Source organism: Megalops cyprinoides, chromosome 20, assembly GCF_013368585.1.
Source record: "Megalops cyprinoides isolate fMegCyp1 chromosome 20, fMegCyp1.pri, whole genome shotgun sequence".
Lineage (NCBI taxonomy): Eukaryota > Metazoa > Chordata > Actinopteri > Elopiformes > Megalopidae > Megalops > Megalops cyprinoides.
In genome coordinates, this window is record NC_050602.1 from 27365552 (window position 1) to 27384158 (window position 18607).

General features: G+C 46.6%; 1 protein-coding gene across 1 annotated transcript; it reads right to left on the minus strand.

Moving 5' to 3' along the window:
- Positions 1 to 713: 713 nt before the first annotated feature.
- Positions 714 to 7835, minus strand: angptl4 (angiopoietin-like 4). The gene is made up of 7 exons (XM_036554261.1): positions 7256 to 7835; positions 6001 to 6111; positions 5796 to 5886; positions 2528 to 2641; positions 2299 to 2394; positions 1568 to 1846; positions 714 to 1438 (listed from the first exon to the last, which is right to left on the minus strand). Exons 1-7 carry the CDS (start codon positions 7763 to 7765, stop codon positions 1254 to 1256), a joined length of 1386 nt encoding a protein of 461 aa, XP_036410154.1. The 5' UTR covers positions 7766 to 7835; the 3' UTR covers positions 714 to 1253.
- Between the last annotated feature and the right edge of the window lie 10772 nt (positions 7836 to 18607).

The following is an 18607-nucleotide window of genomic DNA, read 5'->3' on the forward strand; positions in this document are numbered from 1 at the left end:
ACAAAGAAAAGAAAGGACTCTGGACTGAGAAATATTTTTCAGTCAATTTTATTGGTGTAACCATGGCTAAATACCATTTAGCCTTGCGATTGAAGTTTTTTGGTAAAAAAAAAGAAAATATATTTAAAAAAGTGTAAATTTACATTTAAAATTCAAGACACAAAATATAAATTACACAACAAATACATAGCCAAAACATAAATTCACTCTTAAAACCATTTATGAAATTGAGACACACTGAACAGACACAATAAAACAGGCAATAAAAACAATAAGAACAAAGACACATTTACAGTCCATGTTTCTGTGCCACGGGAACGGCTACGTCTGTATTTACAGGAGGAGGGGGTGTCGCTGTGGCTTCAGTATGCAGTCAATGTGACTGAACGTAAACGTGCACTTGGACGGTGAGCTGTGCAGGACCCCCCCTCCAATCTGAGACCTCTCTGCCGGGAAGCAGCTGCAGCGTCTTTAAGAGCTGGAATGCCTAACATTTCATCTGCAGCGCTGATAAAAGCTTTTGTATTTTTTACATTTATACAAGGACCTACACAATTACGTCTCTATAAATATCGCGCTTTTCGTGGGGGGTGTTCTTCTATGAGTGTCTTTTGGTAACAAATGCCCTCCACAAACACGCACTCAAACTGGGCCCCGTGTGTGCGTGCATTGGTTTGGTCAGTAGTGGCAGGGGTGGGGGGTGGGGGGGGGGGGGGGGGCTCGGATTGCTGTCTCCAGAGGACTTCTGCAGGCTGTTTAGGCCCTGTGTGACTCTGAGCGTGGTGTTGATCCCGGCTCTTTGGTCACTCTGGGTACGCACAGCAGGCAGCCTGGAGGCGGTGCTCCTGACGGATGGGTCTGAACACGCGGAAAGCATTCAGAGAGGCAGTGATATCCGAGGCATGCAGCAACACGCCCTGCTCCGGGACACTGCTGCTGCGCACCCCTGCGCCCCTCTCCGGGGGGGTGACAGCAATCCGGCACTGGAATGGGGTGGGGGACAGTCCTTCCTGCGTTATATTCACACATATATACAGGTCATTTCTGCATTGCTCTGTTGCATTACCTTAGTAAAGACAAAGGAGACGTGAAATGGAGCTTTGGAAAGTTCAGCTCGAGTCCAGCAGTCATTCTGAACGCCTCCTCTCTTTCTCAGGGTTCTTGTTTGACCTTTTCTCTCCTTCCCCTTGCTCTCTGACAGTGCTCCTCTCCTCAGAGAGGGAAATGTTCAGACACGCCCCGGCACACCCCTCCTACGACGTGTGCTCCAGCTCAGCGGGAGCGATCTTCATCACCGTGGTCTTCAGCGGGTAGTAGCGGCCCCTCCAGGTCTTCCAGAACACCCCCTGCTTCCTCTGGTGCCGCTGCTTGGGCGGCTGGTTCAGGAAGTACCTGCCATTCAGGTTGGAGCGGCCGCAGTTGCTGAACCACCAGCCACCTGGGGGAGGAAAAGGGAAAAAGAGGACAGACAGGTTAGACCACGTGTTCCGTGTGCCTCACCGTGATCAGGCCCCAGCTGAACCTGACAGGCCAGTGTGTTCCGGAACTCTGCTGGACCGCGACGCACCTGACAGGAGCTTGGCGCAGTTGGTGTCGGCCTTTTGGTCGTTATCCCTGTCCAGGGTGGAGAAGGGCAGGCCGGAGGGCTCGGTGGACAGGGCACTCTCCAGGGTCCCTGCCGACGCCTCCTTCAGGTGCAGGGCGTAGCTGTTCTCCTCCCCGTCCAATCGGAAGGAGTAGCGGATGGACTGGGTGTCCTCTTTCCAGTCGGAGAGCTGGACCTGCAGGACGTAGTCTCCGTCCTTTGTCAGAGAGCGGATCTTCTCCAGACCCAGCCAGAACTCGCCTGGAAAGAGGACAAGACGATTTCAGAGGGTTACTCTCATGTGCATTCCAGCATACACATCCTAAAAGAATTCCACACTGCTGCTAGCGGTCCTTGCAATGTCTCTGAGTCTGATCTTTATGCTCTGTAATCCTTTAATGGTATTCCTTGAAAAGAACAGGCGAATTAGTCACTCGAAGTGACTGCAATCTGCTAATGACTTTAGGAATAGGGATTAAACTGTTTTTGCCAAGAATGCCCAAACTGGATTTGATCAGATGGTCCACTCCCCTAATCACGGCATGCAAGATTCCTCTGATGGTTCCCATGAATATGAGAAGAGAGCAGAAATGATGTCCCAAAAGTGGAGTGAGACCAGACTCTGCCTAAACTCAACTTCCTAATATCCCAGGGATGTAAAGAAAGGGCTTATATCCGAAGGAAAAGAGAGGGAATGAAGCTGGGATATTTACCGTTCAGATTGCCGAAGCCGTTCTGGTAGGCCTGCCACAGCTGGTCGAAATCTACCGAGCCGTCCTGGCGCCTCTGAATGATGGTCCAGCCACCTTCTGCATGAGGGTAAAGAGGAGCACGGATCAGTGGAGGTTGAAACTCTGCGCTCTCTTTAACTGTAAGGCCAGTTTGCCGTGTGCATCAGTGTGAGAGCAGTGTGGAAGCACACTCTCGGCTCATCCTACTCACCTGTTGTCATTTCACAGAAGACCTCAAAGGGCTGGGAGCCGACAGGCTGGACGGTGTAGACCCCACTGCTGGTCTCTCCCCTCAGGTACAGCTCGTGACAGTCTGTGGCCACCTCTGAAAGAACACAGCAGAGCAACACTGAGTCCTCACCCCTCCTCATCGCGTACGTGGAAAAAGACCATGAATGAGAACATAAGCATTTTCTAATGAACTAAACCCTTGGTGAACCCTGGTCCTCAAACACTGGGATTAAATACTGAATTCTGACAGTCATCTACCCAATGGCCCAACAAAGGATTTTTCTCATATTCATGAGGGGTTTAACCTCCAGGGATAGGTTAACCCTCTTGTTCACTGTAAAAACAAAACACTGGTTGTTCTCGTTGCCAAGATCCTTGAACTTCAGACATTTTGCAAGGCTGCCAGTCAACATGGACCTTGTTTGCGGGCATGAGGTAAAAGGTCATTACTCTGACCCTTTTTTAGCTTGTGCTGCTCAGCACACACATTCTTTTTGTATTCTCCGGACCCCAGCTAATAGGAGGCATGAAAATGACCTCGCTGAACTTCCACCATAACTCTCCTTCACTGCCTGCGGGAGCGAAATTTTAACCATTGCAGTCAACGCACAGCTGCTCTTTGAACCCAGCAACTCGGACACACCTGCCTGTCTGCCTTAAGGTTTCCACAGGAGATTCATACCAAACGCCTCCCCTAAACTCTCCCTCATGTCTGATCATTAATTATTATTGATTAGCTCACAGGTGTTTGTTTCACACAACTTCATTTCCCCAGGTCCAATCCAAACTCACACTGAAATGGTTTTGCACCCCCACACACAGCCTTATCAGCTAACGAGCCGCAGGGAACTGAAAACATTTGTGCAGCCTGCGATGTTTATTCACTCTTATTGGTGAAAGATGACCTTCCCCAAAAGACAAAGGCTCCTTATAGTAAACATGAACTTTGTCCCAGTTCTCAAGCAAACAGCCACTCCCCTGTCCCACAGCCACTGAGAGCCCCCCTCGGTCAGGCCTGGCCCCGCCCCCAGGCTGTCTGCCACGCCTCTTTCACGTGCACAGCTGCCTCTCTGTGACGTCAGCGAGCGTGGTGAGAGAGTGCAGAGGCAGGAGTGGCTGCCGTGCTGCTGCGGCAACGGCGAGCCCTGCCCCGAGGGTGCACAGGCGACACGCGCCCGGTTCTGAGCTGTTTTTGTTCCCACTGTTTCCAAGCAGATAAAAATGGAAAACACAGAAGGTGTCTTCCCTCCCCCCGAGCAGTATCAAACACGGTGTTCTTCAGTGGGAGGTGCGACTCTCAGCCGTGGCGGGGTACGAAAGGTCACAAAACTGCACTTGCTGAAACTTACATCTAAAGTTTCTAAGTTTTGGAGAAAATATAGTCTTCATGAAAAGACTGTACAGCCACACAATGTGTATTGGAATTAATGTAACTTTTGCTCTTGGCATGTCCACAGTATAACAATGATGGACTTTTTCGATATAATGGGTAAATTACTGAAAATATCTCACTCTGTGATACATGATGATCCCTAAAGGAGGGGAGGGGGGGTGGAGAGAGGGGATCCCCAGAGTGATGTGGTGGAGGTGAACTGGATACAGGGGAGGGTGAGGGGTTCAGTTCAACTTTGGCCCACTTCTCATTTCCAACAACTGGAATGTTAGGGGAATGTGTGTTTAAGGAGGAGGGGGGCAGTCTGCCTCTGACAGAACTGGGGGAAAGGTTACATGTTCTTGAGGGATGACTGTTTTTTGTAGTAGTGGAGGAGGAGGGGGGGGGGGGCTGGTGTCTTCAAAAACAACAAAGGATGTGTGTATAAAGTTCACAAGCCTAAATCACACCCCTTCCTACCCCCACAACCAAAAACCACCAGGTTCTCCCCCCTGCTCTACACCCCCCCCAGGCCATATTTTAGTGGAATCTCTCTGTATTGTGACTCCATTGTGACGTTGTCTTAAGGCAGTCTGGGACACGTGAACTCTCACCCAGTTGGGCTGTGGCCAGAGGAGTGCAGCTTTTCACGGCATTCTTTCGCTGTGCTGATGTCACAGCTTGCGCTGTGATACCTTACTCTGCGCTCCCGTGTGACTTTCCAATTTCCTCGTCTACCCTCTGCTGATTCGGAGTTCACCTCTCACCTACTTATGGGCCTGAGTGACTTTCAGACTGTGGAGGCTGATCTGAAATGAACCTGACCTTTTCAAAGTCGCTAATAATGTTCTCTCTAAAGTAGACTTCCCTACCTTAAAAAAAAAATCCCCCAAAAAATGACAATCTCGTTTTCATCAAAAGAAAACAGAAGCATCTCACAGGTTTGATTAGTTTTCCTGCAGCTGAATTCAAAATCAGCACATCACGATGAATTAAGTGTTTGAGAGAAACAAACCTCACGTCATACAGTAGGTTTCATAACACTCCGCAGTTAAATATGAGGCAACCTAAGGAAGTTCCTAAGGCAACTCTACCGCAAGATATGCATTTCCAAATCACGAGAATGACTCACTTTCCCCATAAGCTTTTGTGTTTTTTTGTAAAATGCCTGTTTAAATAACTACTCGAGAAATTTCCACCACCTTCGTAACCACCACAGTCACAGTTGCCAAAGACTTGGGGTCTGAACTTTCCCCCTGTTGGCAGCAACCCAAATCCACACAAACCTTATGAAAGGCTTTTAGTGAGAAAAACTGCTGTACAGTCAACAAACAAAGGACTACAGTGGGCAGAGACAAGTATGGCAACAATTATGATACTTATAGATAATTTTAGTGGTAGGCCTGATCAATAAAATATTTCCACTTTGCCAAAACTTTGATGGTTTGACTGTTATCTCTGGAATGTATGACTGAGATTGACGAATGGTTTTGGTACAGACAAAAACTTTAGTTAACTGTACATGCTGAATGTGTATGTTTTCAACTTGGCAGTTCTCAACACATTTGCCCTTATCCCCTCAACAGAACTCCTCTGATATGAATATAGATCTATCGGATTCAGAGCGTCCAAATACTTGATTTCACGTTATAGACCTGACCAAAAACCGGACATGTAAAGTTATTGAATGCGTTTCATTAGTTTCACAGATCTTGCAGGCTATACTAGGTCTATTAACTCTAACTTACACCTGTCAGATTGTACAGAATACGCGAAATACAGTTTAACCGCGTGGAATCATTTACTGTGAGTACATAACATAGAAACCCAAGAAAACACTTTTGCTACATACAAACATTTAGTTAAATACACTTACCCATGGGTGTATCGCTCTGTTCAGTACTGCTGTTGAGCGCGGCTTCGTCCACCTTGCGTCTGAGAAACGACCTTTCTTTCCTCTGCTGGATCTGAATGAGCGATGAGAACGCGTTTCATTTACCATAGAAAAAGGGCGCAACATTTTTACTCTGATGCTGAAGAACGTGCAAAATAAACGAATCAGAGTTAAAAACATAGTTCACCTGGTTCTGGAGGGTCCGAATGCGCACATTCTGCTTGTCCAGTTTATCTTGCTGTTGGCGGATTCTTTCCACCAGCTCATCAATACGCCGGCTCTGCGCTTCCAGCATCCACTGCAACCAAAGCGAAAACGTTACTTTACATATGTTAAGAATGATGGCCGGCTTTCATGGAAACGCTTTAAATTCCGTAATGTATTTTGTGTGAGTACTTTACCAAATTAATCGTTTGAATTGTCTTTACAATGTTATTTTACTAAATGAACTACGTGTATATTATTTTCACAAGACCGTTACTTTGATTTTTATGTCATGTAACAGTTTCCTTCATGTTGTAAAATTTCTCTGTGCAGCAAATGAACGTTTTATTCGCCGTTACTTTAGTCTCGACAGACCGCGTTGTTGCATAATCGCAGGACGTTTTAAGTTTTGCCGCAGAGCCTCGCTTTGGTCTGGGTTAGGGCTATAGGGTCTTAAATAAATGTAAACTGCACGGCAGCACAATGCTGTCCTGATGTGAGATGTTTTAAACTGCATGGTGATGGTGTGTGAGGGAGGAAACACCGCGGAGACGCCATGCGTCCGCAGCAGTCTCCGACCTGCACCCCTCATCTCTTTGTTCCGAGACCCTGCACGTACCGCATGCTCCGCGCGCGCTGCACGCGCTGCAACACACCCACTGACATCACGGCCCCGCGCCGTCCCTCCGAGTCAAGTGCACAATATGGCCCTCTCACTTCTGCAACTTTGCGTTTCCTCTGTTGCTCATTATATAAAGTGACCATGTTTACTAGATGTAACATTTTTCTACTTCCATAGAGTGACAGTATCACTCGAGAGGGTTGCTGCACTGTCGAGCTTAAATCTTTAGTTCTTCAACTTTATTAGTTAGCAGTCTAGTCACGTTCACAGTTTTCTCCCATGCTAGTATGCTGTGAGTAGGGATTGGTACATCACATATGGAGTGACTGTAAAACTGAGCATCATAACATATACATCAGCCCAAAATTAAATTATTTTGAGACACAGTATTACAAAAAGCAGAGAAACAGATCAACAAAGCTTAGCAGACAGTTAGATGTAGTTCACTCATACCATATGCAACTGCTGCTGTTTCAACAGTATGGACTCCCATACAGAGCCTGTGTGGTTAATGCTTTACGCTGCTTCATCCCTGTGAATATGAGTGCATGCTGTGTGAGACGGGCCGATCAGATGCAGCACAGAGCAGATGAGGAGGGTGTTTTTGTGTCTGTACCTGGATGATGCGTGCATCGCTGTAGTTGCCGTTGGCGACCTCCATTCCCTCCCCCTGCAGCATGCCGTCCACCTTCTCCTCCAGCCTGCTCATCCTGTCGCTCACGCTCTGCCTCTCCCGCTGCAACTCCTCCGCCCGCTCCCGCAGCTCGGCCGACACGTTCAGCACCTGGCCCTCCCTCTCCTCCAGGCCCCGTGCCCTGGCCCTCAGCGTCTCGCTGTCCTCCTGCAGCTGCTGCGTCTGCCGGCCCAGCTCCGCCACCGTGCCATTGAAGGACTTCAGCTTGGCGGTGATGTCCCGCATCTGGCCCTTGGTCTTGTCCACGTGCTCCTTCAGCCCCTGGCCCAGCTGCAGCAGCCCATGGGCGATCACGTTCACATCGTCCCAGGAGGCGTACTGCACCCTCTTCTCCTTCCCCGCGGCCCCCTTCCTCTCGAACGGGAAGCCGGTCGCCGTGGCGGCCAGAACGGCCGCGCAGAGTAGCAGGTATGTCAGCGTGGTCATCTTCATCTCTCTTTGTTTGCTTGTCCTCTTTGGTTCTCCTGTGAGTGTGAGAGCAGTCTCAGTTCTGTAAGCGCTAAGGCTTGCTGTGGAGAGAGCAGCAGATGTGTTATATACTTTCTGAGTCCTGCGCTCAGGCTGGAGGGCCTCTCTGATTGGCTGTCCCTGAGCGGAGGGTGTGTGTCTGCTCTCAGATTTCTCCCCCTCCGGCTGTTAACTGTTTCTGCCCAGGAGAGGGACAAAAGACCATGATGCAACAATGATGCCTATTACCATCACCATGAAGTGCAGCCAAACCACCTGCATTTAGGAAAATCACACAGAAATGAAATATAGTACAAATGTGTTCATTTATGAGGTGAAAATGATACCAGTTGAGGGCATAGAATTGGGTTAAATTTGCTCTCAGAAACTGGGGATAGAATAACCTAACTGAAGTGAAAAGATATTCTACAGCTACAGATGTGGACCTTCAGATAACTTTCATTGAGTAGGCCTACTACTCAGTGCACTACATACATTTTGTTTCAAAAATATATTAGTGGTGTTATTATATGATTATATTAGTGATGTTTCCCCCTCATACAATCACAGTATACTAAGATTGACATAGCTGCATTTTCAATGAATTTCTGACAATTGTTTGGAAAATGTTTGTCCAGAGTATACAGTTAGCATTCTCTCTGGTACCAAATGTAAAAACGTAGGAGGGATGACTGAATTCTCTGTTGGATCTCACAATAATTTACAAAGTAAGAAACATCTATCTGTCTATCCCCGACATGACTGCAGTCATGTGTTGTAATCTCTCTCATACTGTTTCTGAAAATCAGAAATAATTAGCAGTGGCCGCACTTTCACTCAGCATCGCGGATCGTGCGCAGGCGGAATCAGTGTGAGAAGTAGGGGAAAGTTCACACTGCGAAAACGCCGCTATTATATATCAGCCAGCAAAGGCCAGCGCTGACAGCTTCCGCAGAGCATGCGGGGAGTGCGTGGACACGGAGCCGCAGCACCAGAAAACCTTAACCCTTTCTGCGCTCTCTGTCGGAAAATGCTTTTTGGGTGAAAGGTGACAGCAGGCAAAGTAAGGAGCGCGCTGCCGATGTACCAGTCTAGCTCTAGCATTTTACAAAAGGATCCATTGTTTCTGTAAGAGGCTGAAAAGGTTGGAAGATCATCAAGGATTTTTCTGTATTTGTGAAAAATAGCTTTATAATATTCAATCCGCGGCTTTCTGTATTTTAGCATTCTCCAACAAAAGCCGTTTATAGTAAATCGTATTGTAAGGACCAAACTGAAAGCTGTGATACTAGACAGCACAGTCTAAAGGTGATGCATGTGGAAAAAATAAATGGATTTTCACAGGATCAAATGTGACATTTAAAAAATATACATGGATTAGGTAAATCTAGCTTGTACCTCGTTTGGCCACCTACTGAAACTTGGTCATGCAGCACTTCGAATATTGTTGACTCCTTTTTGCTTGTATTATACAATGTCTCACTCGTGAGTTGCGTTGGATAAAAGCGTCTGCCACGTGAATAAACGTAATGTAAATGTAAATGACTGTTGGCGTTGACAGCTAGTTGCGGTTATAATTAGTACTAATTAAAGATCGCTGTTGAAGGGACCCCCAGCGAACAGGGAAACAAAAAACAAAAACTACCAGGCATGAAGTTTGATGTATTGTTCCATACTCCCTCCTATGTCCTTTATCCAACATGATAATTTTTAATCTAAGACAGAGTCGGAGCATGTCCTCAAACCATCAGTGTTACTTGGATTTAGACTAGTGTGACATTTATTGGTAGGGTTACACTGCGTGCTGGCTTGTTTTCCAGTTAATTTGCTTTGTGTGGAATCCACTACACAGACACTAAATGTCTTCTTTTGGACATACTAGACCTGGAATAACATCAATGCTTTTATATCTGAATGTTCAGTGTATTGTACAAAACTAGTTTCCTTTGTTCAGTGAACTTTTCACATTTGAAACAGTGTCCCTTAAGACAGTGTTTTTTATTATTATTATTTTGAATGATGACTCAGGTTTTGCTGTATTCAAAATGCCAGCGGGTGGTTTTACAGGAAGGAGTGGAGATTTTGGGGGGTGGGGGGGCTGGGTTGGAACATCGCCCACTACCATTCTGCGTACTCATTCACTGTCCTGGTGTGTTGCTGGCATCTGTTATCTCAGTCAGAGGGAAGAGTGCACCAGGAAGCTGATTTCAGAGCGCTGGCGTGGCTGCCGGTGTAGGTGTGGGTTCTGTGGTAGCACACAGTCCATTTTTGTCTGGGTTCTTAGTGTACTGGAAGTGATGGGTTTGAAGATTAGAAAGCCACTCTGCAGCTGGGAGATGCACTGGGATAAGAAGCTGCTTTATATGCAGAAAGAGAGCAGCTGGCTAACTCTCCTTTTCAGCAGGCGAATAAAAGCTCAGGTTTGTACTGAACTGGAAATGGGTTAGAATTTACTGGAAATCACAGTTTTCTCTATCAAACCACAGGACCCTGCACTTTCTCCTCTCCTGCTCTGAGGAGTTCGATCCCCTTTCATTTCCACAGCGCTGATGGTGGTGTCTTAGTCTTTAACTGTTGGGAGAGCAATCATGACTTACAGAAGTGTTTGCTTTTTAATGCCTGTTGGAAATGATGTGTGTTCCTGACTACCGTCTAATCCACATGTGACACTGTTAAATATTTAGCTCAGCCATTACGGATTCCTAAGCAATGAATGAGGAAGAACTTACCTGTGCTCACCTCAATGCAACTGTCAGTGCTGAGTGCTTTGCTGGATCTTCTCTGCTCATTAACACCGCCTGATCTAAACGCCACAGCATGTGCAAAGCCTCTGTGTAAGACAGTGAGCCTCATTCAGAGCCAGTCACTTGGCTGAGCGGGTCTGCAGATGCTGTTGTGAGTGGGTGCCTGGATGCCTGTATTACACTGTGCTGCCGCACACAGACCCACTGTGTGCTGAGCCAGAGAGCAGCGACCTTGCCACAGAGACCCGGGAAAGCACAGCCAGTCCGGGAAATAACAGGCTTAATGAGTTTCTCATCTCCTCGCTCCCTGCCTAACCGAGTGCCAAAACCTCTCTTTTCCCATCGTGCCTCCTGCCTGCATTGTTTTCTTTAATTGTGATTGTAATTAAAGTCTTAACGCAGGTTGGAAAATACTAATCTATTTCACATGAAATAATTATAGAGCTCAGGCGGGGAGATTCTGCCTGCTGGCACTGTGCCCCGCCCCTTGTCCCACTCCCCACGGTCTCACTGGCAGGTTAGTGGGTGAAAGGTCAGCTGGTCTCTCAGCTGTAGCTGTTACCTGCATGTGGGCCGTGCGGCCCGAGGGTGGGGCCGGGCTGGGTGCAAGCCCACGTCTGTCCTGTCCCGTTGGGACCGCAGTATCTGTGTGGGAGGAGACGAGAGGGGAAGCTGGGGAGGCAGAGCACCTTGAAATTTTCGAAATGTAAAGCACTTTAAGAATAAAATACATTTTTATTATTTCGTATTACATCATTACTAGTATTCTTATGTATTATTATTTGAGAAGGAAGTCCTTTTGTGAAATAAGTGTAGATGGAGGGTGAGTGCAACACCAACGATTCTGGTTTTTTTTTTCTTTCGTCTTTTCTTTATTTTTTACTTTTTTGCGAAGCAGATGGTCTGAACCGGGGGAATTGCACAGCTCACAGGTTTCATGCATGTATACTGCAGCAGTTCAGTGTAATATTTTCAGAGGCTTTTGTTTCAGACAAAATTCCCATCTTTGTTCCACTGGTTATATTCATGAGCCAGTGTTACAAAGCAAAGAATTGTTACGTGGGTTGTAGTTCAGGACTCATCGGGAATGTGAAGTTGTGCAAATCAAGTGTATTCATTTTTGATTGAGATTTAAGTACCTAGGTATAACAAGGAATATCAAGGGTATAACAGCGGTGCACCACCAGCCAGCGCCTCACAGGTTCCAGACGCAGTTTTGGGATGAAACCACACATTTCTCTTATTTGTGCGGGGTGTTCACCTGCAGTGCGGGTGTGGCTGCCCCCGAGGCCTTTGTTTTTGTTCTCAGAGAAGGGCAGTGAGGTGGAATCCCACTACCTGTCGAAGACCGTATCATATGTGAGGCACTGGCGTAAATATCGATGGTGCAACCGGTGCAGTGCACCGGGGCCCGGAAGCTGTCAGGAAAAGATATTTGCAAAGGGGCCAATCACAATTATGTTACGCTACAGTGGTGAGGTGTCAGGTGTGGCAGAGCTGCAGAGTATAGGAATGCTTGTCTGCTTGGAACTCTGCTCTCTCTCTCCCTCTCTCTCCCTCTCCCCCTCTGTCTTTCTCTTTCTCTCTCTCTTGTGTGTATTGTCTTATCTGTGACTACCGGCAGCTTGCCTGGTTTATGGCATGCCTAACCGTCACTCAGCCGTAGATGGAGCTGCAAGGGTGGCTTATCTGACAGATCTAACCCTGAAAAATCCACGCCGCCACGCTGACGTGTTTGGCATTTACAGCAGCTCCAAAACCAACAGGAGAACTGTGGGAACTGGCTGTTGATGCGTTTGCGGATTTCTGTGGTGTCACTCTGCCATGAGAGACAGCGGCCTTTGCTCAAGCAGGTGGTGACTGAGGTGTGTGTGTGTGATGGAATGGAGTCCAGGACGTGGCCCAGCCTTGCACCCAGGCCTTTATTGAGATCAAATTACACTCAATTTCAGTTCAGTTCACCTAATTGTTGAAGAGTTCAGTCAGAACAAATGGTGACATCCAGCCCCCCTCCCGCCTGGTGCACACAAACAGATTTAGTCTACTCAGTGAGAGTGTGTTTAAGCAGGACATTCCTGCAGTGTGAACCAGACTAAGCAGGCCTGTAAGCAGCCAAATGTCAAGGATACCAGAGGGTGAGTCCCGCTCTTCCTGTCGACCGGGGGGCTCATTACTGGAGTCACATGATGACACCAACAACTTTTTTTTTAAAGACACGCAGGCCTCCTTTTAACTTCAGGCAGGGTGACCTTTTACCTACATTCCAAATGCTGAACATCTGCATTGAGAAAAGCCCGTTCATACATTCAGCGCTGAACAAGTGGCTCCCTGTCCCTTAGTTACTCCGTTACCATGGAGATCACAACCATAGGGTGCTGTTGGTGAGGTTGAAATGATGGTTTTCTCCAGGAGCCAGGGACTAAAGAGATTTTGGTGTGAACTTAAATTCAGGAGAAGGGGTACAGTTCGACCCACAGTAGCAGGTGATTAGATGTTGCCTGTTTTGACTCCGTAGAGCTCAAAGCCCTGACTACTCTTTAGCCTAGCAGTGTAGACTGAATGATGTATTGTCAGATGTATTTCTCCAGCTTGGAGGAGCCAGACAGTTGAAAGAAAGATTAGTTCTTGCATGGTGTTGCAGAATTAGCATTGAATGTGATTTTACCTCAGCAGACAGTGTTTATTTATCTGTTTTTAAATGCATGTTAAATGTATTATCCATTGTAAAATTTATATGACTGTGTATTCATATGGAGTAATATAGGTTTTGAGAAATGTATTTTGTAATGGAATTTTTCCATTACAAAATACATTGTGAAAGTTTCCCTGAATGTGGATATCTGCTAAATGGCGTAATGAAATGGTAATATGGAAGACTATACGTACAGAAGTAAGAAAATTCTGTTTTCTGCCGATCCCAGAAAAACAGTCACACACTTGGGTGGGTATTACAGAGAACTGATGTAATATCCTTGGAGGATTTTAGAAGCGTGGTTTTAGTGTCAGGGCTGAAGGCACATATTTGAAGTTCTAAAATATATGACACTCATATGACCTCATCAGAACTCCTGTGTGCCATTACATCATGTTAGTGATAAGTTCATTTCATTCCTTATCATGTTTTTGTTCATCACATCTGTCAGTCAAATCATTTCAAGGATTCTATCACTGTCATGACATCTGCATTGCTCTTTAAGCACAGACTAGTTAGGGACAATTTTATTTTCATTTGAATTCTGTATCAGAAAAAGCACTCTGAGAGTGATCTCAAAAATAGCTATCATTATTGCTGTAGGTTTTTTGTAGTTGTCATTTTGATGTGACCAGCTTTTTTTGTGAACTCGAGTGTCTTAAATATTTTTGTTCTGGTTACTCTGCTGTCAGCCTGGCCGGGGCTCAGTGAGTGGCTGTTTCTGGGGTGTTTCTGCGGTGTTGAGCAGCTGTGAATGTTCTGTCCGGGTTTAGACGGCTGAATCACCCTCAGCACATGCTGCGAGGGACGTATGACAGTCTTGTGATTTAACAGCAGGGCTCTGAACCTGGGGGAAGTGTGAAGAGATGCCGAATCATGGGGCCTCTTTTTAATACAGATGCCACCTGGGAGAGGCTCTTTCATAGAAAGGGTGCAGGGTGATGCCACTGTCAGACACTGACGTGCTAGTTAGATAACAGCCCTCTTTCTTACTTAACAGTGAGCTCAAGTTCCCTGATCAGCGCAAAGGTTTACCAAAGGACAGGTGAACACATAATGGTGGAACAGGACGTAAAACAGGGATGTTACTTTGACCTCTTCGATACAAAGTCCCCTGAAATGTGCTCTCAGAGAGGAAAAAAGAACACGGTGACCTCTTTCAAGCTGAATCACTGTGCATTCCTGTGCTTATGTGGGAACTGTCTGCCTGTCTGTGACTGCATTCATATACCTCTATTTATTTATGTACGGTATCTACTGAGTGTTCTGGTTAAGAGGAGAAGCTTGTTCAGGAGATGTATGTACTCATTATAGATTGCCATTCTAAAGGTGCAGCTTTGGAATGAACCCAGCAGTACAGTGACCATTCCTTCAGCTTGTGCTGAGTGTGGTTGGGCTGCAGTGTGGTGTGGTGGTAACAACCAGGGCTCATAACCGAAGGTTGCCGGTTCAATTCCCGACTGGGGCACCATTCTCTTGGGCATGGTACTTAACCCACAATTTCCTCAGTAAATATCCATCTGGATAAAATAGTAACCTGTGAATGATAGTGTCTCTTAATGACATTAATGTACTGCAGTCCGCTGAGCGTGGCTGTGCAGGGCCAGGGTAAAGCTGGGTGCACTAGCTGCTCCTACAGACTCCGCAGCACAGTGGAACCCGAGCCAGGAAGGCTCGGCATTGCTGGCATATTTGTGCTGTGCTTTGTTTGTGTGGGTTGTTATTCTTGTGAGTTGTTTTTGTTGAGGAAGAGGAAAGAAGCTGTAAGAAGATCTGCACGGCAGGCAGACAATAGCGTTTGTGTGCTTGCCTGGGTAAACAGCAGATCTGAGTGTTTAGTCTTGGAGGCAATGCCACGAGTCGCTCACGCCCACAGATCTTGGACGTGTTACTTGAAATCTGACTTTCTCTCCTTGAAGATTTATTATCCGCACAGATGCCAGTGTGTTGTGGTCATTGATTGCAAAGTGAATCTAACCAAGTGTACTCATTCACATTAACCTCTGCATACCTGAGAGGGGAACGTAAAAATACATGGCCTTTTTCGTAACTTCAGCATACGGCCGAGATACGCTCTGGCTGCCCTGTTTACCTGTGTGAACTGTTCAGACAGGTGTGTTCTTAAAGCTCCAGGTGTGAGCTGTGACGTAGGTGCTCATGGGGAGCCATGTCTTAGTGCCTCCTTGTGGTAGGAGAGGGGAAGTGCGCACTGCACACAGGCAGCACATGACCCCCTGGCTGTCTGATCCTGTCTGCTTGGCTGACAGCTCTACGCACGGAACCTGCTGTGCCACAGAGGTGTAGCAGTGTAACCGCGAGACGTGTCTCTCCTGCAGGGGGCGGAGTCCCGATGCATCTGCTCTGCTATTGGATGGAAACAGTACGGGGACTTTGGAGTCTTCCTTCTTGGTATGTGCTGTTCTCCGATGAGACCCGCCTTGATCATGCAGTGTTTGAACCATGCCCTGTGTTTAAAGCCGTGTCTGTCCCATGGGGTCGGCCACGCTGGGAGAGTCACTAATCACTCACTAATGTGCAGTTATTCACTTACTAACCAGATTCATTAAAATTTAGAATACCTCTTTAAACATGCCCCCACCCCCCACACACCCCCAGTGGTGGCCTTCAAGGTTATTTTTTTACATGCCAGCCACGCCAGAGGGCACCTCTGGATTACACCTTAATTTATCAAGTTAATTACAGTATTTATCAAAATTAACTGATCAAATTTACAGTAAATTTAACAAGATCCATATCTGTGGCAGCCCACGGGAAACAGAAAGGGAAGTATGTGACCACTGAGGTTACTGCTGTACTGGGCAAAGTGGGGTTGACCAGAATAGATTGTATGTCAGTCCTTGTTGAAAGTAGCGTTGGACCGTTTGTATAAGAAGGTGCCCAGATGTCTGGGTAGTCTGTAGGCCATCAGCCGTGTATAGTCTGAGCCTATATTTATAACTGAATCTGATTCACTGTGTGTCAGGGCAGTGTGGTTTGTTCCTCACTGTGGACGTGCAGCATGGCCCCCTCCCTCCAGGAGTGCAGTACACCCCCCCCCCCTCCAGGACACTGCTGTGTCCGGTTTCTCCGGGGGGTCCCCAGGGGTTCAGGAGCAGCAGCTGTTTCTCTCGTTTTGGGGACTCCGGCACGGTCAGTGTCAGGATCGCCTTGGCTGTTCTCCATGGACGTGCGCGCTGGGGTCACTGTGAGGTCGGCACGCCACACAGTTGGTCAAGTTCCACGCTGGCTGCCAAATGAGGGAACCGAAAAGGCGGGCAGGGTGCTGCTATGAGCCTCTCAAAACAGCAAAAGCTGATTATCAGGCTGTATCTTTCAACAAACCTTTGTAAGTGTTTTTCTCTCTGTATTTGATTGGGGAAAAAGATACCAATTTGTACAACAGCTATAATGACAACAGTTGACAGCAGAATCATGACCAGATTAAACAAGAGTCAAGACAGACAGGTACGTGCTGCTGGGAAGGTTAAAATAATCTAAGAAGTGAAGGCAGGTATACAGTCAGGTCAGCAGAGCACTGAATTCCATTTTATGGAGCTCAATTCCCGAAAACAATCAAAGACAGCACACTTTTTTTGACACAGGTACTTGAACAATTCAGTAAGAGAAATTACCCAGAGGGTATCTGACGTACCTGTTGTCCTTAACTGTCCTGACCCGTCTCTCCCTCCCTCTCCCGTTTTTACCTTTTCTCCTGCTGCGGACGGGCTCTGTGATGTTTCCCACAGAGGTTTACCTTGGCTTCTGGAGGGCAGCCATGTTGGAGAGGAGAAAGTAAATGGAGAGCTCAGCTTTCACAGGAGATGAACCCTTTCCTGAGTTCAGCCTGTCATTACTAACCCTGTTCACATGGGGTCCCAAATGACTTTTACAGGAGGGCTATGGGGGCAGCAGAGCAGAGAGTGATTCTTAAGTATAACGTGCACACTCACATACTGTATATTTATAATGCACATGTAGTACTGCTGGATGTTTACCTGATTTTCATAGGACTACAGCATGTTGCACAATGTGTTTCGTGGTGGTAGTGTTAGCCATGCCGTTTTAATTTAGTGCACACAGAGATGTGTGTGTAGGGTATTAAATCACCACAAGGTCACAGAGTACAGTTAGCCATTTCAAAAGCAGGGGGCATCCTTTTATGGTCTTTTGCAGGCTCTGGTTGTTATGATTAAAAAAATGTATGAAAAATCCAAATCCAATTAAATTGTATGTTTTTTAAAGATAGGAAGGGTTAAATAAATGGGATGATGAATCAAAAGAGTAGAAGTTAATGGTGCTGTCAGAATGCTGTTACTAACCTTATCTGCAGGTGCTGGAGATCAATTTGCAAATGTTAAGAAGTGTACCAAATCAGATGCAGTCATAACCCGTGTCAAGGAAAAGCCAGGAAAAACATATAGCTCACACTTATGAGTTTAAAACCAACTTATTTATTTATTTTAGGAAAGCTTTGCACAGGTTGGTGTAATTCATGTGTATTTCACAATGAGGGAAAGTACAAATGAAAACTGGCTGTAAGAGGTGGAAATTTCACTGGCAGTGAATTGCAGAAACTGCTGTTCTGTACTCTCACAAAGAATCCTGGAAGAGGTCCACACGTTCACAGTGGTCCACACAGAGTCATGTGATTCTCACTGCCCTGATGTCTGCTCTCTCTATTCAGCCAGTGTAAACAGCTCCTAATGGAGAAGTCCTGGAGGAGGTTCCACTTCAGGCTGGTCTGGTGGAGATGGCGTCTCAGTTCTGCAGCTCATAGCTAATTAGACTCACTGCTCCATTGAGGCGGTGCGGTTCTAACACCGGGTTTCCGCTGACCTGTCTGAGCTGGATCTGTGGGATTCAAGTGTGATCCAATATGGAGGTTTGCATTTCAGCCGAGTCTCATTTACTGTATGGGAGGATGTTCCTAGCAAAACATCTTAGATGTTTCCGGTACCAGCTACACTGGTCCGTATAACATCTGTTTGCATAAGCGAGGCGGCCTTGAGGATACCACAGATCCTGCTTTCAGCACAGGAGGCAAAATATTTCCTTCTGATATGAATTATTGCTGTTTGAGCAAGACTATGCTAATTAGCCATGAGTAAACATTGAAAAATACTTCCTGGTTGTGTTTTTTTTTTTTACGCAAGTGTCAAACGCCTGCTTCTATTTGACGCATGTGGGCAACGGACCAGCCTTGTGGCCTGCCAATCCCAGAGCTGTCAACACGCTCTGGCTCACTGTCACACCCTCTGACCTCCCTCCACCGCAGCTATCAGACTGCATGTCTCCTATCGGCTCATGCTGAGAGGCTGTATAAGGAAGTGTGGAGTTAATGAATCCAAACTGCCTTTTACCTCAGTTCAGTGCAAATGATTCCATCATCTA